General features: G+C 41.9%; 1 protein-coding gene and 1 pseudogene across 9 annotated transcripts in view; one reads left to right on the top strand and one right to left on the bottom strand.

Moving 5' to 3' along the window:
- Positions 1-25,967, bottom strand: part of NSD1 (nuclear receptor binding SET domain protein 1) — a 209,858-nt gene that overhangs the window by 13,572 nt on the left and 170,319 nt on the right. For all 8 annotated transcript variants that reach the window (XM_053566376.1, XM_053566378.1, XM_053566381.1 and 5 more), the window contains 6 exons: positions 20,180-20,336; positions 18,079-18,284; positions 10,430-10,542; positions 8,724-8,993; positions 6,983-7,099; positions 4,863-5,004 (listed from right to left, as the gene is read on the bottom strand). In XM_053566376.1, coding sequence (XP_053422351.1) covers positions 4,863-5,004; positions 6,983-7,099; positions 8,724-8,993; positions 10,430-10,542; positions 18,079-18,284; positions 20,180-20,336 — 1,005 coding nt within the window. The remainder of the gene's footprint in view (positions 1-4,862; positions 5,005-6,982; positions 7,100-8,723; positions 8,994-10,429; positions 10,543-18,078; positions 18,285-20,179; positions 20,337-25,967) is intronic.
- On the top strand, positions 23,530-24,619 carry LOC128568647 (deoxyribonuclease TATDN1-like; annotated as a pseudogene). The gene has a single exon (XR_008375187.1). The product of XR_008375187.1 is annotated as a deoxyribonuclease TATDN1-like (transcript).

Below are 25,967 nucleotides of genomic sequence, written 5' to 3'. Positions count from 1 at the left end.
GCAAAACAAAACAAAAAAACAGCCAGGCGTTGTGGTGGGCCCCTGTAGTCCCAGCTACTCAGGAGGCTGAGGCAAGAGAATAGCCTAAGCCCAAGAGCTGGAGGTTGGTGTGAGCTATGTGACGCCATGCACTCTACCGAGGGCGATAAAGTGAGACTCTGTCTCTACAAAAAAAAAAAAAGAGGTATACAGATTAAGATACAAATTGTCCCCTTTTTGTCAAAGGTTAATTTCATCAAAACTGTATGAGCAAGTAAAACATGCAAATATTCAAATTCAAAGCATATATCTCTAAACCTGATGGGGATATTTTATGTAAGTATAAAAAGAGGTTGCCTCTGGGTAGGAGTAATTGGCTTACAGCTAACGTATGAAATGACAATCATTCATATTCAAAACTGCCATGTCTTGGCCAGGTGTGGAAGCCAAGTGAGTATAGGAACAATTTTGACACCAAGTTACTGAGCTGAGTGTATGTAGAAGAGACAAGTCCATGGAAATGGACTGACAGGTCAGAGTACAAGCATCATTTTTGTAAGGATTAAATGAGATCGTATGTTTAGAATAGTATCTAGTATATTTACCAAATTATTCCTATTACAAAGCAGAAATCTATATAATTTACTCTTGTAGCGGAAACTGAGCCCTGATCTTTAAGCATAAGACTAACTTCCTGCTTGAGAGACCTGGAGGATCACAAAAATGGCATGTGGGTTATGTGCATGCAGGAGATCAGAAAACTGGCCTCCAAGAGAAGATGTATGTGTGAGGTGTGGCAACAATAATTATAGTAGAGATTCTCTAGATTCCAAAGGTCTCTTGATGCTGGAGGCAGAGGTTGTGCTCATGATCTGTGATTTTGCAAACACAAAGATAGAGACATATCTGACCTTCTCCATGTCCTCTCTAATCAGGGCTAATGTTGGACAAGCAGCTTTTGTCTACTTCTTCCTGTTTTATGATAATAAATATGGAACCAAGGTTTACTCAGGAGGGCTCCTCCCAGAGTTCCTCAGGCCCCTAACATAAGACTTTGTGTCAAGCCTCTTCATTCCTCATGGCCAAGACTCTCTCTTAGTGAGCCAAAACCACTTCATACTCTGAAACCATAAATTCAAAAACAGACTAAGTCAGCATTTTAAAAATCAGTAACATGGGCGGCGCCTGTGGCTCAGTCGGTAAGGCGCTGGCCCCATATACCGAGGGTGGCGGGTTCAAACCCGGCCCCGGCCAAACTGCAACCAAAAAATAGCCGGGCGTTGTGGCAGGCGCCTGTAGTCCCAGCTACTTGGGAGGCTGAGGCAAGAGAATCGCTTAAGCCCAGGAGTTGGAGGTTGCTGTGAGCTGTGTGAGGCCACGGCACTCTACCAAGGGCCATAAAGTGAGACTCTGTCTCTACAAAAAAAAAATAAAATAAAAATAAAAGTCAGTAACATTTGGGCAGCGCCTGTGGTTCAGTGGGTAGGGCGCTGACCCATATACTGAGAGTGGCGGGTTTGAGTCCAGCCTCGGCCAAACTGCAACAAAAAAGTGTTGTGGCAGGTGCCTGTAGTCCCAGCTACATGGGAGGCTGAGGCAACAGAATCGCCTAAGCTCAGGAGTTGAAGGTTGCTGTGAGCTGTGTGATGCCACGGTACTCTACCGAGGGTGGTAAAGTGAGATTCTGTCTCTACCAAAAAAAAAAAAAAACCAGTAACATTTAGTCAAGCAGCGGAGCAGTGCACAGTGGTGCTCAAGTATTGTTTAATTATTTAATACTTTAAGTGAAGCAAATACAAAACAGAGAAAGGAACTACTTTTTTTTTTAAATCTAAAAACTGTAAAAACGTTGAAAATTCCAAAAAGTCTAAAAGACTCCTGGGCAGCATATTTAACACTGGGTATGGGAGTGTAGGGAGAAGTCCCACCAGACTACATTTTAAAAACACACAGAAAAACAGAACAAGAGCTAACCACATTGCCTTTTTTTTTTTTGAGATAGAGTCTCATTTTGTCGCCCTCAGTAAGTGCCATGGTATCATAGCTCAAAGCAACCTCAAACTCTTGGGCTTAAGTGATTCTCTTGTATCAGCCTCCCAAGCACCCACCACAACACCCGGCTATTTTTTTTTTTTTTTGAGACAGAGCCTCAAACTGTTGCTCTGGGTAGAGTGCCATGGCATCATAGCTCACAGCAACCTCAAACTCCTGGGCTCAAGCGAGTCTCCTATCTCTGCCTCCCAAGTAGCTGGGACTACAGGTGCCCGCCACAATGCCCGGCTACACCTGGCTATTGTTTAGGGACCAGGTCTCATGCTGGCCTCAGGCTGGTCTCGAATTCCTGAGCTCAGGGAATCCACTTGCAACGGCCTCCCAGAGGGCTAGGATTACAGGTGTGAGCCACTATACCTGGCCTTACCATATTGTTTTTTAATAATTTTATCTTGATAGACTCGGCGCCTGTGGCTCAAGCGGCTAAGGTACCAGCCACATACAACTGGACTGGAGGGTTCAAATCCAGCCCGGGCCCGCCAAACAACAATGATGGCTGCAACAAAAAAAAAGCCGGGCTTTGTGGCAGGTGCCTGTAGTCCCAGCTACTTGGGAGGCAGAGAGCCCAGGAGTTCGAGGCTGCTGTGAGCTATGATGTTACAGCACTCTAGCCAGGGCAACAGCTTGAGGCTCTGTCTCAAAAATAAATAAATAAATAAATAATTTTATCTTGATTAATGTTTCCTGAGGACAACAACACTAGGCAAAAGAGAACTTAGGTGTTATTCCAGAATGCTCACACAGGACTTTCTGCTTCAATGTATCATACATACTACCTAGGCTAGTTCCACCTCAGTTTAAGTATATATTTAAGTATAAGAGAATGCTCTTCAAGTGTTTTGCTCCTGTCTCCAGAAAGCTCATTTCAAAAAACGATATAATTTCTTGGGCATTTCAAAATTTGCAAGTTTTACACAGGCCTTAATATTTTAAAAGTCACACAATACATAAAATAGGTTTTGTTTCTAACCATTAGACCACCAGGGATTACAGTAGTTTTATCCAAACCTTGAAGCTATAGATTAAGATCTTTTAATTTATGCAAAATATACATTGTATAATTTTACTATCAACCCACTCACCATATGATATTTACTTTCGCTTTAAATAAACATCTTATTACTTAATCTGGTTTTAGTCACTTCAGCATCCTTTTTTTTTTTTTTTGTAGAGACAGAGTCTCACTTTATGGCCCTCGGTAGAGTGCCATGGCATCACACAGCTCACAGCAACCTCCAACTCCTGGGCTTAAGCGATTCTCTTGCCTCAGCCTCCTGAGTAGCTGGGACTACAGGCACTTCAGCATTCTAATTCTTAGAGACACATGCACCCAGGTAGGCCATGACAGAACAATGAATTCTCCAGCATCTATTTCTTTGGCACCCTAAAGGTGAAGGATACTTTTTGTTTTGTTTTTTTGTTTTTTGTTTTTAATAGCCTTGGGTCCAAAACCCTTAAGATTTCAGTAAGTAAGAAGTGAACTTTTGGTTCATATGGTGGGAGAAAAGCACTTGTAGAAAACAGATCTGGAGAGTTTCTTTTTTTTTTTTGTAGAGACAGAGTTTCACTTTATCGCCCTCAGTAGAGTGCCGTGGCGTCACACAGCTCACAGCAACTTCCTGGGCCTAGGCGATTCTCCTGCCTCAGCCTCCCGAGTAGCTGGGACTACAGGCGCCTGCCACAACGCCCGGCTATTTTTTTTTGTTGTTGTTGCAGTTTGGCCGGGGCTGAGGTTTGAACCCACCACCCTCGGCATATGGGGCTGGCGCCCTGCTCACTGAGCCACAGGCGCAGCCCAGATCTAGAGAATTTCTAAGCAGACCAATTATTGGTAAGCAATTATTGGAGAGTTCACATAAAAGTTAAAGGTCTGGGAATTTATTCCATTAAAACTTTCCATGAGGCTCGGCACCTGTGGTTGCAGCTAAGGCGCCAGCCACATACACCTGAGCTGGTGGGTTCGAATCCAGCCCGGGCCTGCCAAACAATGACGGCTGCAACCAAAAATAGCCAGACGCTACGGCGGGTGCCTGTGGTCCCAGCTTCTTGGGAGGCGGAAGCAGGAGAATCACTTGAGGCTCTCTCTCAAAAAACAACAAAACTTTCCATGCCCAACCTTGAAGCATTATACTAAGAGGAATGAATCAGTCACAAAAGGACAAATATATCATTTCATTTACATAAGGTACCTAAAGTATTCAAATTCAGAGACAGAAAGTAGAATGGTGGTTGCCAAGGGCTGTGTGGAGAGAGGACTTAGTGTTTAATACATACAGAGTTTCTGCTGGGGAACAGGAAGATTAAATAACGATGTAAATGAACTATAGATAGAGGCCATGGCAACAGCCCAGCCCAAACTGCTGGGCTCAAGCGATCCTCTTGCCTCAGCTTCCTAAGTAGCTGGGGCTATAGGAGCCTACCACAATGCCTGGCTAATTTTTTCTATTTTTAGTAGAGACCAGATCTAGTCCTTGCCCAGTATGGTCGGGAACACCTGAGCTCAAGAGATCCTCCCACCTCAGTATCCCAGAGTCCTAAGATTGTAAATGTATCCTAAGATTATAGGTATGAGCCACTGTGCTAGCCAATAAACTAAATATTAATGCCAGAGAACTGTACACATGGAAATAGTAAAAATCAAAAAGTTTATGTAATATCTGTTTTATTACACCAGGAAAAAAAAAAAAGAAGAAGAATTATGTGCCCTAAAGTCTTTGTGTGTCCTTAGGAGTTTGTAAGCTTCACATATTGGCATATCTAACACAAGGGATTTTTAGATGATAAAATCTGAAATTCACATCTTAGCTCCAGAATCTTTAAATTATTCTTACCTGCTTTAATATCACTTAAGGCAAAAAGGCCAACACGGGTATCTCCATTCACAGACCACTTCTGTGTTTCACAATTGGGCTGACAGCAATGATTCATGAACCGAGCATAGTTTCCTTTGGGACCAGCATCAATAATTCGATCCTAGAATTCCAAGAGAAGCTGCTTATCAGAAGCTCATAGGAACTTGTCATCTCAGCTATTGATTAAATTTGACTATTCTAATAAGCTGAAATTTCAATTTGTGGGGTTTTAATCTCCCAATAGTGTGATCCATGGATCAGAAGAACAATTCCTAACAGCAAGCTCTTAGGAATACAAATTCTTGGGTTATGCTTCAAATACACGAAAACACAAACTCTGTGGTGGAGTGTAGTAATCTGAGTTATATCAAGCCCACCAGATAACTCAGATTTACGTGGAAATTTGAGGATCACTATTAAAGAAGTGGCAACTTGTCCCATCCTATAATTAGGAAGTTTTCAACCAGGATGCACAAAAAAATCACCTAAAAATGTAGAGGCAGAGTCCCTAACCCAGGCTAGATCTGGAGGTAAGGATGTCGTAAGTCATTAAGTGTACAACTTGACAAATGTTTACAAAGGCAAATACCAGGAAATGCTCTGTTGTAAAAGCTAATAGCCGGGCATGGTGGCTCACGCCTGTAATCCCAGCACTGTGAGAGGCTGAGGAGGGAGACTCGCCTGAGCAACAGTGAGACCCCGACTCATGAAAAAAATGAAAAAACCCAGCTGGGAGCCAAGCACCGGTAATCCCAGCAGCTTCCGGAGGCTGAGGCAGTGGGGTGCACGCAGCCCGAGCCGGAGGTTGCAGTGAGCTACCACGCCCACTGCACTCTGCTCTGGGGCCTAGGATGGGACCCTGTCTCAACAACAACAAAAAAGTAAAGAAATAAAAAATAAGCAACGAAAAAAAAAAAGCTAATAGGTGAGAAAAGGGTGGGACCCTAATATTCAGGTACAAGTAGGAATTGCAGATGCACTAGGATTCTGGAAAAAAACACTAGGACACAAGAATTAGGAATGTGTTCCAAATATAATTCGAGGCATCAATGAAATAAAACTCTTCAGAAGATTCCTAAAATTTGGCAGAACCTGTGGTCCAGTGAGTAGGGTGCAGGCCCCATATACAAGGGTGGCAAGTTGGGACCTGGCCCTGGCTAAACTGCAACAAAAAATAGCTGGTTGTTGTGGTGGGCGCTTGTAGTCCCAGCTACTCAGTCTGAGGCAAGAGAATCACCCAAGCCCAAGAGCTGGAGGTTGCTGTGAGCTGTGACGCCACAGCACTCTAACCCAGGGTGACAAAGTGAGACTCTGTCTCTTTTTTTTTTCTTTTTGTAGAGACAGAGTCTCACTTTACGGCCGTGGCCTCACACAGCTCACAGCAACCTCCAACTCCTGGGCTCAAGCTATTCTCTTGCCTCAGCCTCCTGAGTAGCTGGGACTACAGGCGCCCGCCACAACGCCCAGCTATTTTTTGGTTGCAGTTCAGCCAGGGCTGGGTTTGAACCCTCGGTATATGGGGCCGGCGCCTTACCGACTGAGCCACAGGCGCCGCCCGAGACTCTGTCTCTTAAAAAAAAAAAAGGGCGGCGCCTGTGGCTCAAGGAGTAGGGTGCAAGTCCCATATGCTGGAGGTGGCGGGTTCAAACCCAGCCCCGGCCAAAACCCACAAAAAAAAAAAAAAAATTCCTAAAATTAGAAAAATGACTTCCATTCACAAATTGGATTCTACAGTCAATTTTTAAGATTTACTTACCATAGTAACAAAATATTAACAAATGTTTCTCAATCTACAACATAAAAGTATAAAGAATGAATATTGGCTTCTTTTGCTTCAACTTTTATCGTATAGGAAAACATTAAAAGATATAATCTCCAACTTATACTGAATCATTTGAAACAATGCTAAAAACAGTTTTTATTGCCTTTGGTTATTGATTAACCAATCTTATCTACTCCAGAACACTGATCAAGTCATTCCCATGGATAAAGGAAAAGACCCTACTTTGGGCAACACATGAAATGCCTACAAATACCATGTCTGGAACAGCACAAATCTCACATCTTGTAACAGTGAAAATAGACTTTCCATTACTTACTTTGTCTAAGGTGAGCATATAGAAATTAGTGATATCATGTTCCTGGGCATAACGGATTCGAGCTCTGCATTCTTCTTCATCTATGAGCTCACCCACATACTCATTCACGAATTCACCCTAGAACAAGAAATAGCTCCTGACATAATGGGAAAGGCACATTGGTGTTCACATGTACACTTCACTTAAAAAAAATTCATGAGATTATTATTATTTGAGACAGAGTCTCAAGCTGTCACCCTGAGCAGAGTGCCATGGTGTCACAGCTCATAGCAACCTCAAACTCTTGGGCTTAAGCAATTCTCTTGCCTTAGCCTCCCAAGTAGCTGGGACTATAGGCACCCGCCACACTGCCTGGCTAATTTTTTTTGGTTGTAGTTGTCATTGTTGTTTGGCGAGCCCAGTCTGGATTCAAACTCGCTAGCTACGTACAGTGTATGTGGCTGGTGCCCTAGCCACTTGAGCTATAGGCGCCAAGCCAAAAAATTAATGAAACACCAGATTCTCCAAAGCAGATTACAAGCACATAATTACATGTAATTGGCTACTTTATGATGCCTCAACTATTTGATGATGAGAACCACCTCCCCACTCTCACCTCTGCCACCAAAATAAAGATTAAGATAAATCAGACACTAAAGATCCTATAGAATGGAGAACAGTAAGTAAACTAAAGCTTCTTTATAATGCAGATATGGATGGTCAATTCCTCTGCCTGCCCAAGAGCCTGCCATCAGTTTCCCTACAGTGTGTCATTTCCCCTAAGCTGCCCTGCCTACCACCCATTGCATGTTTCATACCACATCCTCCCTCCTCCAATAGTAACACCGACTTTCACACATACAGTGCCATTACCTGCAAAGCTTTAGTGCTCATCTTCCTGAGTCAATAGCAATTAATTGTCTAACTCTCAAAATATCCTCAGAGACAAATTAGTTTCAGGTCCCTTGCCACATACTTCCACAGCCCTTTGTGCTCACAATTAGGTGATGATTTATTCAATAGCTCACCCTCTCTAAATGCTAATGTATGAAGACATGGACCATGCTACTTTATTGATTACTGCACCCTTAGCACAATGCCTGGCACCATAGTAGCTTATATAATAACTAGTTGCCAAATGACCAACCCATTGGAAAGAAATGGGAAAGAAATTTCAATAAAACCCTTCAGAAAGTATAACTTCAGTAAGGCTTTTGTTAAATTAAAATGTCAAATAACATTTATTTTACATAAAAACAATACAATACCATCTATTTATTAGAAACTTTCAGATCTTGCCAAGTCTCAAAATGAAGATGTTACTGCATTTTCACTCAGTAAGGCCTAATCCTCTTCTTCCTTTTCCATGAAACCAGACCTATTTTTGGCCCACTAAGAATATTTTATTAGTAGATAGTCAATGCTTCTGTATAATGTGCTTACTATCCCACCTATCTTAACCACAAACTCAAGGATTTCCACAGAAAAGTTAATAAACCATACATTCTCTATGGATTTTCCTCTTTTTATCCTACCCCCTACATAAAGAACATGATCAAAGACTTTAGAGATAAAAGACACCATGTATTCTCAACCCTTTAGCCTATAAAAAGTTATAGCAAGACATGACACGATAAGCTTAATTGCAAAATTATATTATTTTCCACTGTGGTGAATTTTCTCACATTCATCAAGAAGAATCGATCTATTAATCAACTGAAAAGAAGGAAAAAAAATAGCTCATTAAAGAAGGTTTTCTCACCTTTTTAATATCTGTTTTTGTCCGTAGACCCCAACCCCTCTGTAATGTGCGGAATATTTCCACCTCTGGATACTGACGCTTAGAGAAGCACTGGTTTTGACAACGGCCTCCAGCAGGACACACTGTAGGGTGGCACTCATAGAGCAGCATGCGGTTGATGCACTCAGAGTCTATCCCACAGGGGTTCTCATCAGTAGCTTTACAGTTGCAACGGGGAATTTCGGACAAGTCTGCAGTGAAGATCTGTACCCTGCCAATAGGACGATTTACCTGGAGAACAAGTACACAGTAAAGTACATCATCCAAGTCAACATAAGATAATTCAGGCTCAGTAGAAGGAAAATTACCAGGAGATGCATGTCACATTTCAGATGACTTTGAGCTACTGAGATTCAGGCAGCTGGATATAAAAATAAAGCCTTATTGGCTCAGCGTCCATAGCACAGTTATGGCGCTAGCCACATACACCGAGGCTGGCGGGTTCAAACATAACCCGGGCCACCTAAACAACAATGACAATTGCAACAAAAAATAGCTGGGCGTTGTGGTGGGCACCTGTAGTCCCAGCTACTTGGGAGGCTGAGGCAAGAGAATCGCTTAAGACGATTCTCGAACCTTAAGAGTTCAAGGTTGCTGTGAGTTGTGATGGCACAGCACTCTACTAAGGGGGACATACTGAGACACTGTTTCAAAAGAAAAAAAAAAAAAAAAGAGGGTGGTGCCTGTGGCTCAAAGGAGTAGGGCGCTGGCCCCATATGCCAGAGGTGGCGGTTTCAAACCCAGCCCTGGCCAAAAATTGGGGGAAAAAAAAAAAAAAAGAGGTTTACAAAAAATTTAATAGAAAGTGATTTATAAAAAGGTATTTATAAATACTAAAAGGTCTAATAAATTTGTTCTTCACTGCAAATTATTTTTGCAAATTACTGATATGACATAGAAATATTAAAAAACGGCTCGGCACCTGTAGCTCAGTGGCTAGGGCGCCAGCCACATACACTGGAGCTAGTGGGTTCAAATCCAGCCTGGGCCTGTCAAACAACAATGAAAACTACAACTAAAAAAAAAAAAAAAGTACACGGGCATTGTGGCGGGCGCCTATAATCCCAGCTACTTGGGAGGCTGAGGCAAGAGAATCCCTTAAGCCCAAGAGTTGAAAGTTGCTGTGAGCTGTGACGCCACGACACTCTACCCAGGGCGACAGTTTGAGACTCTGTCTCAAAAAAAAAAAAAAAAAAGAAATATTAAAAAATATAAAGGGTCCACTGGTACACAGATGATAAATGGTGATAACAATTCTGCCAGGTAGACCAAGGTCTGATATACCTCCCATTAAGTCCCTTGGATCTGGTCACCTAAAATATCTTTGGCATTATCCTTTACCAAGAAAACTTACCATATTACTCACACTAATTCAAAGCCATTTATAATTTTTCATCATGGCTCTTTGGTCACTTTCAAAACACAAGATGTTCTGTAAATAGAATCTAATCCCCTCATATGACAGGACTTTATAAAGCAGTAGAAAAAGACTGCAATGTGCTAGGAATGGTGCTGCGATACTTTTATCCTATCTTCTTTTAAGCTCGTACCTCTTCCTAAATAAATGCAGCTGTGCTTGCGCTTCTATTCTTACCATGTAGAAAGTAAGAAGAGGTTAAGCTATATATTGTCTCTCCTAGAGATAGTCTCCAATGATTTTGTCTCACCTTGATATGTTTATAAGGCGGTGGCTTCTTATCATTCTTTCGGTCTTCTTGCAGCTGTCTCAGTTCTTTTTGGGCCTTTAACTCCTCAAACCTTGCTGCAGCTTCCTGGAGAGCTAAGAAAATACACAGTACCAGTCACATAAAAATCTCTGGATGAAGTTATTTTGCTTTTATTACCCTCTCTTCAGTTGGAGAAGGCTCATGTTTTAGACAAAACTCAGCCAACACCATATGAAAAAGAATACATATGACACCTATGGTTCACATAGATTAAGAAATCAAGGGTATTAAAGACATGGCATAAAGACAAAACATAAGTCCAGGCGCAGTGTCTCATGCCTGTAATCCTAGCACTCTGGGAGGCCAAGCCATTTGGATTTCCTGAGCTCAGGAGTTTGAGACCAGCCTGAGTTAGAGCGAGACCCCATCTCTAAAAAATAGCTGCCTATTCTGGCAGGCACCTGTAGTCCCAGAAGGCTGAGGCAAGAGGATTGCTTGAGCCCAGGAATTTTGAGTTTGAGGTTGCTGTGAGTTGTGACGCCACAGCACTCTATCAAAGATGACAAAGTAAGACTGTCTTTTAAACAAAAAAAAAAAAAAATGGGTAGTGCCTATGGCTCAGTGAGTAGGGTGCCAGCCCCATATACCAAGGGTGGTGGGTTTGAACCCGGCCCTGGCCAAACTGCAACAAAAAAATAGCTAGATGTTGTGGTGGGCACCTGTAGTCCCAGCTACTTGGGAGGCTGAGGCAAGAGAATCGCCTAAGCCCAAGAGCTGGAGATTGCTGTGAGCTGTGATGCCATAGCACTCTACTGAAGACAACAAAATGAGACTGTCTCTAAAAAAAAAAAAAAAAATTAAATAAATAAATAAAACATAATCTATAACAAAATGGTTATAGAGCAGTGGTTCTCAACCTGTGTGCTGCAACCCCTTTTAACTGTATTAAAGGGTTGTAGCATTAGGAAGGTTGAGAACCACTGCCTTAGAGGGGGAAAACAAACGAACAAAAACAACAACAAAAAAACCCCAGCTAAATGACTTGAAAAAGCCCGCAGATACCATCTCCTAACAACTCTGTTTGCTCATCAAAATCATTGCCCTTGGCAGGGTGTGGTGGCTCCCACCTGTAATCCTAGCACTTTGGGAGGCCGAGATGGGCAGATTGTTTGAGCACAGGAGTTTGAGACCAGCCTGAACAAGAGCAGAACCCCATCTTTAAAAATAGCTGGGGGGGGGTTGTGGCAGAAGCCTGTAGTCCCAGCTACTTGGGAGGCTGAGATCAGAGAATCACTTAAGCCCAGAAGTTTGAGGTTGCTGTGAGCTATGACGCCACAGCACTTTACCAAGGGCAACATGGTGAGACTATCTCAAAAGAAAAAAAAAAAATCACGGCCCTTAAACTTAAATATTCTTCAACCCCAACCTCCTACTTCCAGGAATATATCAAGGCGCCCCAAGTAATGTGCTTACTCTCCTTTGGCAGAAATATAAAGTTGAAGTTTTGCTCTACTTCTTAAGTCTATTCCCTAGAGCTGTGGTCTCCAAGCCCCAAGCCATAGACCAGTTTGTGGCCTGTTAGGAACTAACCTGCAGAGAATCACTGCCTCCTATACCCTCAACACCCTCCCTACTCCCTACCCCGTGGAAAAGTGTCCTCGATGAAACCAGTCCCTGGTGTCAATCTATCCTAGAGGACATATTGTACTCTCTGCTAAGACTCATTATGGAAATAGCAAGTACTACCTGTAATAATACACAAATCTTTGTATCAAATGTACATTTAACACTTGTACTTTAATATGTTAAACCATTGTAATATTTGAAAAGTCCATCAAAGTCTTAAAATTCTTATACTTCTTCACTTGAAACAAAATTTTTTTTATACGTACATACATATATATATCTTTTTTTCCTTTTCTTTTCTCTTTTTTGCGACAAGAGTCTCAAGCTATCACCCTGGGTAGAGTGCCATAGCATCACAGCTCATAGCAACCTCCAAAGCTTGGGCTTAAGCAATTCTCTTGCCTTGGCCTCCCAAGTAGCTGGGACTATAGGTGCCCCCCACACCACCTGGCTATTTTTTGGTTGTAGTTGTCATTGTTGTTTGGCAGGGCCAGGCTGGATTCGAACCCGCCAGTTCTGGTGTATGTGGCTGGCACCCTAGCCACTGAGCTACAGGAACTGAGCCAATTTTAATATATTATTATTATTTTTATTTTTTGCAGTTATGGCAGGGGCTGGGTTTGAATCTACCACTTCCGGCATATGGGGCTGGTGCCCTACCCCTTTTGAGCCACAGGCACTGCCCTTAATATATTATTCCTTAGCCAGGTTAAAAACCTTGAGAATTCTAATTCTTCTCTTAGTCCTGTCTGTGGTTTTCCCCATTTCCTATCAATTTTTTTTTTTTGTAGAGACAGTTTCATTGTACTGCCCTGGGGTAGAGTGCCATGACGTCACATGGCTCACAGCAACCTCTAACTCTTGGGCTTACGCGATTCTCTTGCCTCAAGCCTCCCAAGCAGCTGGGACTACAGGCACCCGCCACAACACCTGGCTAGTTTTTTGTTGTGGTTTGGCCGGGGCTGGGTTTGAACCCACCACCCTCGGCATATGGGGCCGGCGCCCTACTCACTGAGCCACAGGCGCCGCCTCCTATCAATTTTTTAACCAAAATTTGCCCTCTGATCCCATCCTCTGTTCTCAATTTCTTATTACAACCTAGCAGAGTTTATGTTACATGTAGTCTGCTAAATGGTCCTGAAATTATTTTTGTCCTATTATTCAACATGTCCTACCTAGTATATCTTCTTCTTTTTTTTTTTTTTGTAGAGACAGAGTCTCACTGTACCACCCTTGGGTAGAATGCCGTGGCATCACACGGCTCACAGCAACCTCTAACTCTTGGGCTTACGCGATTCTCTTGCCTCAGCCTCCCGAGCCGCTGGGACTACAGGCGCCTGCCACAACGCCCGGCTATTTTTGTTGTTGTTGTTGTTGCAGTTTGGCCGGGGCTGTGTTTGAACCCGCCACCCTCGGCATATGGGGCCGGCGCCCTACTCACTAAACCACAGGCGCCGCCCTAGTATATCTTCTTATTATCTATCCAGCATACCAGATCCTCTCCAAGTCTATGAACAATTAATTCCTTGTTATTGTCTGGTCGATTCTATCTAAAATTAAACCTATATAACTGATTTTCCTGGTTATACCCTTTCACCTTTTAACGATCACAACATTCAAATCCAGATCACGATTTCTAAATCTCTGCTTTGATCATGTAACTTACCTTTCTTTTCATATTCCCTAACTTCTTTCTTTTTTCTTGAGACAGAGTCTCCCTATGTCCCTCTTGGTAGAATGCTGTTGCCATCACAGCTCACAGCAACCTCAAAACTCCAACACCTGGGCTTAAGCGATTCTCTTGCCTCAGCTTCCGAGTAGCTGGGACTACAGGTGCCCACCACAATGCCCATGTCTACTCAATGAGCTAAGAGCGCCAAGCCAATACTCCCTAACTCTTAAACTACACTAAATATATTTGGAGGTGCTAACTCAACACATTCTTGTCAACACATGCTTTCATACTGTGCAGTTTTTTCTTTTATTGGTTTGTTTGTTTTTTGGAGACAGAGTCTTGCTCTGTCACCTAGGCTGGAGTACAACAGTGTGATGATCATAGCCTCAAAATCCTGGACTCTAGCAACTGTTCTGTCTTGGCCTCTCAAGAGGCTAGGAATATAGGTGCACACAACCATGCCTGGCTAGTTTTTCTTTTCCTTTTGTAGAAATGGGGCCTTGCTGCTGCTCAGGCTAGTCTTTAACTCCCGGCCTCAGGCAATCTTCCCACCTCAGCCTACCAAAGTGCTGGGATTACATTAGGGAGCTAACATGCCTGGCTTACCTTCTTCATGTATTTTATTTATTATATTTAAGTAATTCTTTTTCTTTCTTTCTTTCTTTTTTTTTTTTTGGAGACAGAGTCTCAGTAGCCCTGGGTAAAGTGCTGTGGTGCCATTGCTCACAGCAATCTAAAACTCCTGGGCTTCAGCAATCCTCCTGCCTCAGCCTGATGAATAGCTGGGACTACAGGTGCCCATCATAGCACCAGGCTAGTTTTTCTATTTTTAGTAGAGATGTAGTCTTGCTTTGCTCAGACTGGTCTCGAACTCCTAAGCTCAAGTGATCTGCTAGCCTCAGCCTATCAGAGTGCTAGAATTGTGGGCATGAGTCACCGCACCCAGCCAGTCGTTATTTTTCTTAATTCACCTTGTGTTTCGCAGGCAATCTTGATACATTTTAAAGTACCTTCCTTTATTCATAGTTTGAATTTTAGAGCCCAACTACCAAAGTCAGAAACATTTGTCTATTACCTAGTGGCACTGGGATCCCAGGCAAGTTATTTTAACGTTTATATGCCTCAGTATCCACATCTGCAAAATCAGGATGGTATCTACCTCATAGAGTTGTCATAAAGACTTAAAGGGGAAAACTAACATTGAACAGAGCCTAGTTAAGGTTCCTCTTGCTCTGTTCCCACAGAATAAGAGGCTCTCATTTGTTTATCATACACTGTGTACACTTTTGCCACAACACTCACTAAATGGTATTCTGATTACTGGTATCTATGTCAGATTCCCCACTTAAAAACATGTGCTCTTATCACTTGAGCCCAGGAATTCAAGGTTGCAATAAGCTATGGTTATACCATTGCTCTCCAGTCTGGGCAACAGACCGAGACGCTATCTCTACAAAACAAAAATTTGTCTTCCTGGAAAGCAGAGTTGCTTAGATTTAGATAGGTCCTATGAAGGTAGAATGTCAGAGTTATGGCAGGCTCAGACTCAAGGTGTTCTTCAAACTCCATTTTCTCTCTAAGGATCTGTTATAGCCAGCTCAAAGCAGAAATGCTGGTCACTTGGTCCCCCACCATTTGAGACTATAAGACTCAAGACCCAAGCTCCTATAATATTTGTACTGATAACATATAATATTAGTACTATTTTTCTTTTCTTTTCTTTTTTTTTTTTTTTTTGAGACAGAGCCTCAAGCTGTCCCCCTGGGTAGAGTGCCCTTGCATCACAGGTCACAGCAACCTCTAACTCCTGGGCTCAAGCGATTCTCCTGCCTCTGCCTCCCAAGTAGCGGGGACTACAGGCACCCACCACAATGCCCGGCTATTTTTTGGTTGCAGCCATCATTGTTGTTTGGCAGGCCCAGGCTGGATTCGAACCCACTAGCTCAGGTGTATGTGGCTGGCACCTTAGCTGCTTGAGCCACAGGCACTGAGCCAGTACTATGTATTATTTAATTAGTAGCAGTATTAATAACCTGTATCTTTGCCTAGAAACTAGATAACAAACAAGTGAGTACCTCTAAAAATAACACATGGCAAACAGAACTTTTGTTTTAGGCCAGGCATGGTGGCTCATGCCTGTAATCCTATCACTCTGGGAGGCTGGGCTCAGGTGGACTACCTGAGCTCATGGTTTAGAGACCAGCCTGAGCTAGAGCTAGACCTTATCTCTAAAAATAGCTAGGTGTTGTGGTGGTTGCCTGTAATCCCAGTTACTAGGGAGGCTAAGGCAAGATAATAGCTTAAACCCAGGAGTTTGAGGTTGCTGTGAGCAGAGATAGCACAGCACTCTACCAAGGGCAATACAGTGTGACTATCTCAAAAAAAACCCAGAGTCTCTCCCTATAGCCCTAGGTAGAATGCCAGAGCCTCATCCGAGCTCAAAGCAACATCGAATTCTTGGGCTTGAGCAATCCTCTTGCCTTACTCTCCCAAGTAGGTGGGACTATAGGAACATGCCATTACATTGGCTATTTTTTCTTTTAGTGGAGACAGGGTCTCGCTCTTGCTCAGGCTGGTCTCAAACTCCTGAGCTCAAGTAATCCACCCACCTCGGCCTCCCTGAGTTCTAGGATTACAGGCACAAGCCACTGAGTGTTCCCTATAGAGAACATTTCCCTTCCCTATTCTAAATAAGTGATATTCTTTTTATCTCGCCCTATAGAAAAAATTTTATGCAGATGCTCCGGGACCTTAGCCATAGTAAACTGAAGGGCATAATGAATGTGTATCATTTTCCATCATTGGAAAGTCAAAAGTTGGAGACCGCCGTACTTTAATGCCTAAATCAGTAATTCTCAACCTGTGGGTTGCGACCCCTTTGGACTGTATGAAAAGTCATGGATGGCAACTTGGCACCTGTGGCTCAAGCGGCTAAGGCGCCAGCCACATACACCTGAGCTGGGTTCAAATCCAGCCCGGGCCCACCAAACAACAATGACGGCTGCAACCAAAAAATAGCCGGGCGTTGTGGCAGGCGCCTGTAGTCCCAGCTACTTGGGAGGCGGAGACAGGAGACTCATTTGAGCCCAAGAGTTTTTGAGGTTGCTGTGAGCTATATGATCCACAGAACTCTACCCAGGACAACAGCTTGAGGCTCTGTCTCAAAAAAAAAGAAAAGAGAAAAAAAAAAGTCATAGATAGCATTGGGCGGCGCCTGTGGCTCAGTGAGTAGGGTGTCGTTCCCATATACTGGGCGGGTTCAAACCTGGCCCCAGCCAAACCACAGCAGAAAAATAGCCAGGCGTTGTGGCAGGCGCCTGTAGTCCCAGCTACTCGGGAGGCTGAAAGCAAGAGAATCGCCTAAGCCCAGGAGCTGGAGGTTGCTGTGAGCTATGTGACGCCATGCCACTCTACCTAAGAGTGAGATTCTGTCTCTTAAAAAAAAAAAAATCAATCATGGCATTAGGAAGGTTGAGAACCACTGTCTGAATATATGTAAACAGCAACAGATATGTTGCCTTTCAAGAGCCAGCAAAAGGAAAAGTAATTATCACAGAGGGGATACCAATTATACCCAGGTTCACTTTTATTATCCTACTGAATGTTCAAGAGCAAACTCTAGTCAATAAATTTTAAGAAAACACTGAGGGCTCAAAGCTGATTCAGCCAACTTGTAAATGGTAAAACTAGTCCTGCTGAGACAAGGAATACTCTCTCATATCACCAAATGGCTTCACTGTTAGATCAGCTTACAAAAATTTCTCTTATAGCATTTGTACTATGATCTTCACTACTTTGCTCTGTAATTGCTGAATTTTATTTCTTCCCAATAAACCAAAACAGAAAAAAAAAAAAAAGAAAGAAAGAAAGAAAAAGAAAAAATGAAGAAACCGAAAGTAAATTTCTTGGAGCAAACATGGCTTTGCTAGAGATGTAAGCCTTTGCCTAGCAAACTATATTGTTACTTCTATAAAATAATTCCAGCACTCTATTACGTGATGAGAAAAAAAAACTCAAAAACCTCCCTCAAACAAATTCCAATTAAGGATAGGTTAGATTAAAAAATATTTTTTAGTTGGCAGCACCTATGCCTCAAAGGAGTAGGGCTCCGGCCCCATGTATACTAGAGGTGGCAGGTTCAACCCTGGCCTCTGGCCAAAAACTGGAAGAGAAAAAAAAGTTATGTGTGGGTCAACTTTCCTGCAAAATACAGTACCTACAGCCACATAATGCCCCGAGAGGACAAAATAGAGCTGCTAAATGGAACATATGTCAATTTTCACATAGAGCAGATACTCAGGAAACAGAGGTTGTTGTTGGTCTGAGAAACAAAAAAGGACAAAATTACCTTTTTTGTATGTCCCATCTACTCCTTTGCCCATCTTATCTTTACTGCTCACATCCCCCTCCATGTAAGGGAAGACTCGGGCCTGGTGAGTCCACAGATAGTCATTAGATCCAAAGAAAAGGACAGGGAACTCGCCCACATCGTGTTTCATCTTATCGATGTTGGAAGGAATAGCTCGAGGATGGCAAATCTCAGCTGGCCACCACCTGGAAGAGGTGAAAAAAAGGGAAGAAATCTCCAAAAAGCTTCAAGGCACAATAAAAATAACCTATATAAGGAATAGAAATGTCTGTCCATTCTAAAGTCCATCCTAGGACATTTGTACAACTTATCAGAGAACAATAAGTAATGTGTGCTGGAAGCATGGAAACTCCTGCCCATGCCACTGTACAAGCACACACTCCCTTAGACTCAATTATTCTACTTCAAGGAATGTATTAAAAGCAAATAATCAGAGAAATGAACAAAGATTTATGACTATAATGTTCACTGAAGCATTACGTCTTTTAAGAATAAAAAACTTGAAATCAAGGGAACAACAGCGGTGTCTGTGGTACACAATATAATGAAATACAGTTTTATTTATTTTTGTTTTGAGATGAAGTCTCAAGCTCTTGCCCTGGGTAGAGTGCCATGGCAAGACAGCTCACAACAATCTCCAACTTGGGCTCAAGCAATCTTCTTCCCTAAGTTTTTCTTTCTTTTCTTTTTTTTTTTTTTAAGTAGAGATGGAGTTTTGCTTTTGCTCAGGCTAGTCTTAATCTTGAGAGCTCAAGCAATCCACCCATCTTGGCCTCCCAGAGTGCTAGGATTACAGGTATGAGCCAGCGTGCCTGGCCTGCAATTTGGTTTTTTTTTTTTTTTTGTAGAGACAGAGTTTCACTTTATGGCCCTGGGTAGAGTGCCGTGGCATCACACAGCTCACAGCAATCTCCAACTCCTGGGCTTAAGCAATTCTCTTGCCTCAGCCTCCCAAGCATCTGGGACAACAGGCGCCCGCTACAACGCCCAGCTATTTTTTGGTTGCAGTTCAGCCGGGGCCGGATTTGAACCCGCCACCCTCGGTATATGGGGCTGGTGCCTTACCAACTGAGCCACAGGTGCCGCCCTGCAATTTGGTTTTTAAAAAGGAAACTTTCAATAATTACACTTGCTGAACTACTAGGAGTACTGAAAATTACTAGGAATATTGAAAAATGGTACCAAGAAACAAAGGGAGGCAAGTGGCATTAACTATTAGAGCTGGAAGTCCATACCTATCTTTTTAACTTTAGAGAATGAGAGAATCTTTTTAACCTAGAGAATCCCCTTGTGTGTGTGTGTGTGTGTGTGTGTATATGAAACTAACAAAATGGTCATAGTCCTAACAGGAAAATGGATAAATGAAGCACAAAACATCATGAGACTATATAAAGGAGCATGAGAGAACAGTGAACAATGAATGAACCAGAGTATTGTATTAATTATGATGAATCTCAGTGCATAAAAGTGAATAGAGTGGGGCGGCGCCTGTGGCTCAGTGGGTAGGGCGCCAGCCCCATATACCAAGGGTAGTGGTTCGAACCTGGCCCAGGCCAAACTGCAACAAAAAATAGCCAGGCATTGTGGTGGATGCCTGTAATCCCAGCTACTTGGGAGGCTAAGGCAAGAGTATCACCTAAGCCCAGGAGTTGGAGGTTGCGGTGAGCTGTGACACCATGAAACTCTACCGAGGGTGATAAAGTGAGATTCTGTCTCTACAAAAAAAAAAAAAAAAAATTTTTACAAAGAACTTATGCCAAACTGAGTATAAACTGTAAGGACAATTATTTGGGGGTGGTGGTGGTAATTTGGCCTGTCTACAAATAAATATGCTGAAATATTAAGAATGTATCTTTTTTGTGAGATTAGGGATTTGTTTCTATTTGTGAATTTCATACAGAGAACATTATTCCTATGATTACAAAGAAAATTAGATTTTGAGGCTATTATAAAGAAAAATCAGTAAAGGAAGATGTACCATGCATAATCATGAAGAGTACTAAATAAAAAATAAACACTTTGACAGTTCCCAAGAAACAGGATGGTGAAAGAAATGAGTGCCATTCTCCTTCACACTTACCTATATCGTCCAACTTTTACCCAGACAATCTCCCTGTAGTGCGGCTTTTTGCCTGCCTTACAATCATTGCAATACCAGTTTCCTTCAGGGATATCAATGTTCAGACATTCACGATGAAAAGCAGCAGGGCAAGAATCACAGCAAAGAAGGCTGCCTCCTGTGGAATCAAAACATCTGGCAATCAAACCACAAGGCTACATATATGAACCCAGTAGAAACAGCTTTTAGTCAGCTCCTAACCAATTATTTATCTCCCAGCAAAGGGCTTAATAATTTAGTTATTGAGAAAGACTTTTGGGCAAGACTAAGCCCTCTCCAATATTCCCCAAACCACCCCCAACCCCAAGATTTGTTAGATTCACAATTAATAAATGATTATCTTACTGGCAAAATTAAGTTAATGGGATAAGATCATAAGTAAAACAATAATGAAGTCGGGTATGTGTACATCTATACATCTATATACATATATGCATTTTCCTTTACAACATACTAAACAACAAATTAACGATACCCAATGACCAGAGTACATGTAAAAAGGGCACAAACGTTAACTAGTATCACATGTAGCTTGGAATTCCACTTTTTTTTTTTGTAGAGACAGAGTCTCACTTTATGGCCCTCGGTAGAGTGCCGTGGCCTCACACAGCTCACAGCAACCTCCAACTCCTGGGCTTAAGCGATTCTCTTGCCTCAGCCTCCGGAGTAGCTGGGACTACAGGCGCCCGCCACAACGCCCGGCTGTTTTTTGGTTGCAGTTCAGCCGGGGCCGGGTTTGAACCCGCCAACCTTGGTATATGGGGCCAGCGCCCGACCGACTGAGCCACAGGCGCCGCCCTGGAATGCCACTTCTAACACTGTATGAATTTACTTTCCTTGCTGAGATATAATTTCCTCAATACTGAGCTGTGTTCTACAATGAACAATAATCACATCTGTCCGAGGACCTGCCTACCTAATAAATCACCTAGTAGTGTTATACATAAACACATAGTCTTTTCCATATGTTTAGTTCCTTCTCGCTTATAAATTACTAACTTTTCAGAACTTTCCAATTTTAGCAAGAAAGGTTTACAATTTTATTTTGCTGACAAAAAGAAAAATATTATTATGATAAAGCACTTTTCTATTTATGTAATTCTACACCTGAAGCAAAGTGTTTGACATTAAAGGTCCTATCCCGAATACTATCTATAAATAAATATACTTCATACACATATAAGATAAAAAGCACATCTACTTGGTGCCCCATGATTGCATAAATACACACAGTTATGATTTAATTTAAAAAAAAAAAAAAAAAAAAGCACATCTACTATATGAAAACAAAATTTTTTTTGAGACAGAGTCTTACTTTGCAGCCCCCGGTAGAGTGCCGCCATGGCATCACAGCTCACAGCAACCTCAAACTCTTGGTGTCAAGCAATTGATTCTCTTGCCTCAGCCTCTACGTAGCTGAGACTACAGGCGCCTGTCACAATGCCCGCCTATTTGTTGTTGTTGCAGCTATCCTTGTTGTTTAGCAGACCCTTCAAACCCACCAACCTCGGTGTATGTGGCTAGCGCCCTAATTGCTGAGCTATGAGCACAGAGCCTATTACATGAAAATTTAATGAAATGTCAGAACAAAACAAGAAAAGTACAGTTACATGTTTCCTTGTAAGGCATAAATGAAAAATCTAGTAGTAGTAATTATTACAAATGATATTTCAAGATATCTGTAACAGGGCAGTGCCTGTGGCTCAATGGAGTAGGGCGCTGGCCCCATGTGCCGGGGGTGGCGGGTCAAACCCAGCCCTGGCCAAAAACTGCAAAAAAAAAGATTTCTGTAACAACTGTATTATTTGCAACTTGGCTTTGGTTTGTTACCAAAATTTCACTGTAATCTCCCCTCCCTATACAAACTCTTGAGAGTAAGTTTGAGTTAATTATAGATTACAGCGACAATAAATTTTTACTTCTTAAAAATTCTTTGCACAAAGTGACTCATAATTTATATAGCTGACACCATAATTGTTGTAGATATTAGAAAAAATTTCAGGTAAGATGCATATAAGGAATATAACATACGCCTTATCTTCTGCCAGAAACGAGCATGCTTCAAACATGCTAGAGTCACTGAGCAACAAAACCTTAGCAAAGTATATATCCAAGTTCATCTTATCACTAAACTTCTTTTAGCACTTAAAATTCTATTACAAACATACAGGTGTGACAATTTTCACATACATTTTCCCCCCATATAATTTTTGCCCCTTTACAATAATTCTCTAGAACAGGCTTTTATTTTTTTTCCTTAAGAGACAGAGTGTTACTTTATGGCCCCTGGTAGAGAGCTGTGGCATCACAGCTCATAGCAACTTCCAACTCCTGGGCTTAGGCGATTCTTTTGCCTCAGCCTCCCGAGTAGCTGGGATTACAGGCACTTGCCACAACGCCTGGCTATTTTTTGTTGCAGTTTGGCCAGGGCTGAGTTTGAACTGCCACCTTCCATATATGGGGCCGCTGCCCTATGCACTGAGCCATAGACCCCGTCCTAGAGCAGGCTTTTAAGAGGTAGAGTTTTATTATTTTCTGTGTTTCAGGGTGTGTACTTAAGATATGACTCCTATTTCAATTGGAAAAGCTCACCTTTTATCTGTATTGTATAGTTGAGCTCAGATTGAGTGAGATTTCATTTGGAAAAAATGTCTACCACTAAAAACCAAAGCTGAAGAACACTATACAGTTTGAAACTCTTAACTAGGGGACGGCGCCTGTGGCTCAGTCAGTAAGGCACCGGCCCCATATACCGAGGGTGGCGGGTTCGAACCCAGCCCCGGCTGAACTGCATCCAAAAAATAGCTGGGCATTGTGGCGGGCGCCTGTAGTCCCAGCTCCTCAGGAGTCTGAGGCAAGAGAATCGCTTAAGCCCAGGAGTTGGAGGTTGCTGTGTGATGCCATGGCACTCTACCGAGGGCCATAAAGTGAGACTCTGTCTCTACAAAAAAAAAAAGCAACTCTTAACTATTTCTGTGCACTTTGTGGATGAATCAAATAATCTTATAATGGGACATTAAGAGTGGTACAAAGTCACATAAATTCAACTGACACAGTGGCAGATTAAGTTTGTTCTACAAGATTACTATCTATGCTTAGCTACCTGCTAAAGCACAGCTGGGTTGCTATCAGTCTGTGTACATAGTTTTAGGAGAAAAATCTTACTTCATTAAAATGGCATTTAAAATACATGAGAAGTACTTCATGTATAGAAAAGCATTTGAATAAGGCCTCCAAAGAAGGATGTAACATGAAACTTGGATGGAAAAACACCTAGAGAATAAGGGCCAAATGTCAGAAATTAGGGGATTAACAGTGGCAAGCACTTCAATTTTTCACAGAACACTAAAATGTAACATGAGATAAAGTATGAGGGTTCCGTCGGGGAGGCCCTGCGTCTGCGGTCATGACTCGCTTCAAGTTTAGCGATATTGGTATCAACTTGACAGATCCTATGTTCAGAGGAATTTATAGGGAGGTTCAAAAGCATCCAGGTAAATGTTTCTTTTATTAAGATGACTTACAGGATGTAATAGGGAGAGCTGTCCAGATTGGCGTTAGAAAGTTTATGATTACTGGTGGAAGTCTACAAGACAATAAAGATGCACTGCATTTGGCACAGACAAATGATATGTTTTTCAGTACAGTCGGATGTCATCCTACAAGATGTGGTGAATTTGAAAAGAATAACCTGGATCTTTACTTAATGGAATTGCTAAATCTTGCTGAAAACTACAAAGGGAAAGTTGTGGCAATAGGAGAATGTGGACTTGATTTTGACCGACTACAGTTTTTTCCCAAAGATACTCAGCTCAAATACTTTGAAAAACAGTTTGAACTGTCAGAACAAACAAAATTACCAATGTTTCTTCACTGTCGAAACTCACATGCTGAATTTTTGGACATAATGAAAAGAAACAGAGATAGGTGTGTAGGGGGAGTGGTACATTCATTTGATGGCACCAAGGAAGCAGCAGCAGCTTTGATTGACTTGGATCTTTATATAGGGTTTAACGGATGCTCTTTGAAAACTAAGGCTAATTTGAAAGTTTTGAAGTCAATACCTAGTGAAAAATTAACGATTGAGACAGATGCACCTTGGTGTGGTGTCAAAAGTATACATGCTGGATCAAAATATGTAAAAACTTCGTTTCCTACCAAAAAGAAATGGAAAAATGGGCACTGTTCAAAAGACAGAAATGAGCCCTGCCATATAATTCAAATACTGGAGATAATGTCAGCAGTAAAAGATGAGGATCCACTGGAATTAGCCAATACACTATATAACAACACTATTAAAGTATTTTTTCCTGGTATTTAATTGGCATGTGTCTCCCATTTTCTATCATGTATATAAAATTTCATGGTAAAAGTTGATAGTTTCAATAAAGAAATTCTCTGGAAGTTGTCAAAAAAAAAAAAGTATGAGGGAAAAAAATAAATAGGACTATTCTGGGTAGAAGGACAGAAGGTAGGCAATAGGGTTTGTCTAGTGGCAGTAAGGAGAGATATAGAAGAGAAAGGGAAAGATAGGAAGACAGGACAATAAAGCTACATAAAAAATGAAAACAAACCAAAAGATGGAAGTGACATTTAATAAAAGAGGGAAATCAAGATAAAATAAATTTTATTTATTTATTTAGAGACAGAGTCTCCATTTTGTCGCCCTCAGTAGAGTGCATCACAGCTCACAGCAACCTCCAGCTCCTTGGCTTAGGCAATTCCTTTGCCTCAGCCTTCTCAGTAGCTGGGACTACAGGCACCCACCACAATGCCTGGCTGTTTTTTTGTTGCAGTTCGGCTGGGGCCAGGTTCAAACCCACCACCCTCAGTATATGGGGCCGGCACCCTACTCATGGAGCCACAGGCACCGCCCGAAATAAATTTTAAATATTGCTGAATTCCAGAACTTCATTTCATTCATTTTAGCAATTTAGTATGTTGTTATCGTAATACTTTTTTTTTTTTTGGACACAGACTCACTCTGCTGCCCAGGCTAGAAGGCTGTGGTGTCAGCCTCGCTCACAGCAACCTCAAACTCTTGAGTTCAAGAAATCCTCCTACCTTGGCCTCCCAGAGTGCTAGGATTGTAAGTATGAGCCACCATACCTGGCTTTATCTTAATACTCTTGATAACGTCCTTATCAGTTCTCTTTCTCCCCTACGCAAGCCCCCCCATCCCCCCAAAAGTCCTAAGACTATTCTTTCTCCATCTTCTAAAAGCAGAATAATCTTTCTTTTTTTTTTTTTTGAGACAGTTTCAAGCTGTTGCCCTGGGTAGAATGCCGTGCTGTCAAAGGTGACAGCAACCTCAAACACTTGGGCTTAAGTGATTCTCTTGTCTTAGCCTCCCAAATAGCTGCGTTGCCCGCCACAACGCCCAGCAGTTTTTGTTGTTGTTGTTGTTGTCACTGTTGTTTTAGCTGGGCTGGGCCAGGTTCGAACCCACAGCCTACTGATTGTATGTAGCCAATGCCCTACCTGCTAAGCACAGGAGCTGTCTAATGGAACCAGCAATTCTTGAACTTTTCAGTTTCTGGTTTATACTCTTGCAAATCATAGTGAAATCTGAAGAGCTTTTGTTTATGCAGGATATATTTGCCAAAAGGAAATTTAAAATTTTTTTAAATATGTATTTATTCATTGCCAATAATAAAAATCTATAATGTTAACATAAATTAACAGTTCAATGAACAAATAACTCTAATTCTTCAGGATTAAGAGAAATTTAAAGACTCCATTGTTTTAC

The sequence above is a fragment of the Nycticebus coucang genome, chromosome 17, assembly GCF_027406575.1.
Source record: "Nycticebus coucang isolate mNycCou1 chromosome 17, mNycCou1.pri, whole genome shotgun sequence".
Taxonomy (NCBI): Eukaryota; Metazoa; Chordata; class Mammalia; order Primates; family Lorisidae; genus Nycticebus; species Nycticebus coucang.
Note: the sequence above shows the minus strand (reverse complement) of the source record. Positions and strands in the feature narration are given on the sequence as shown.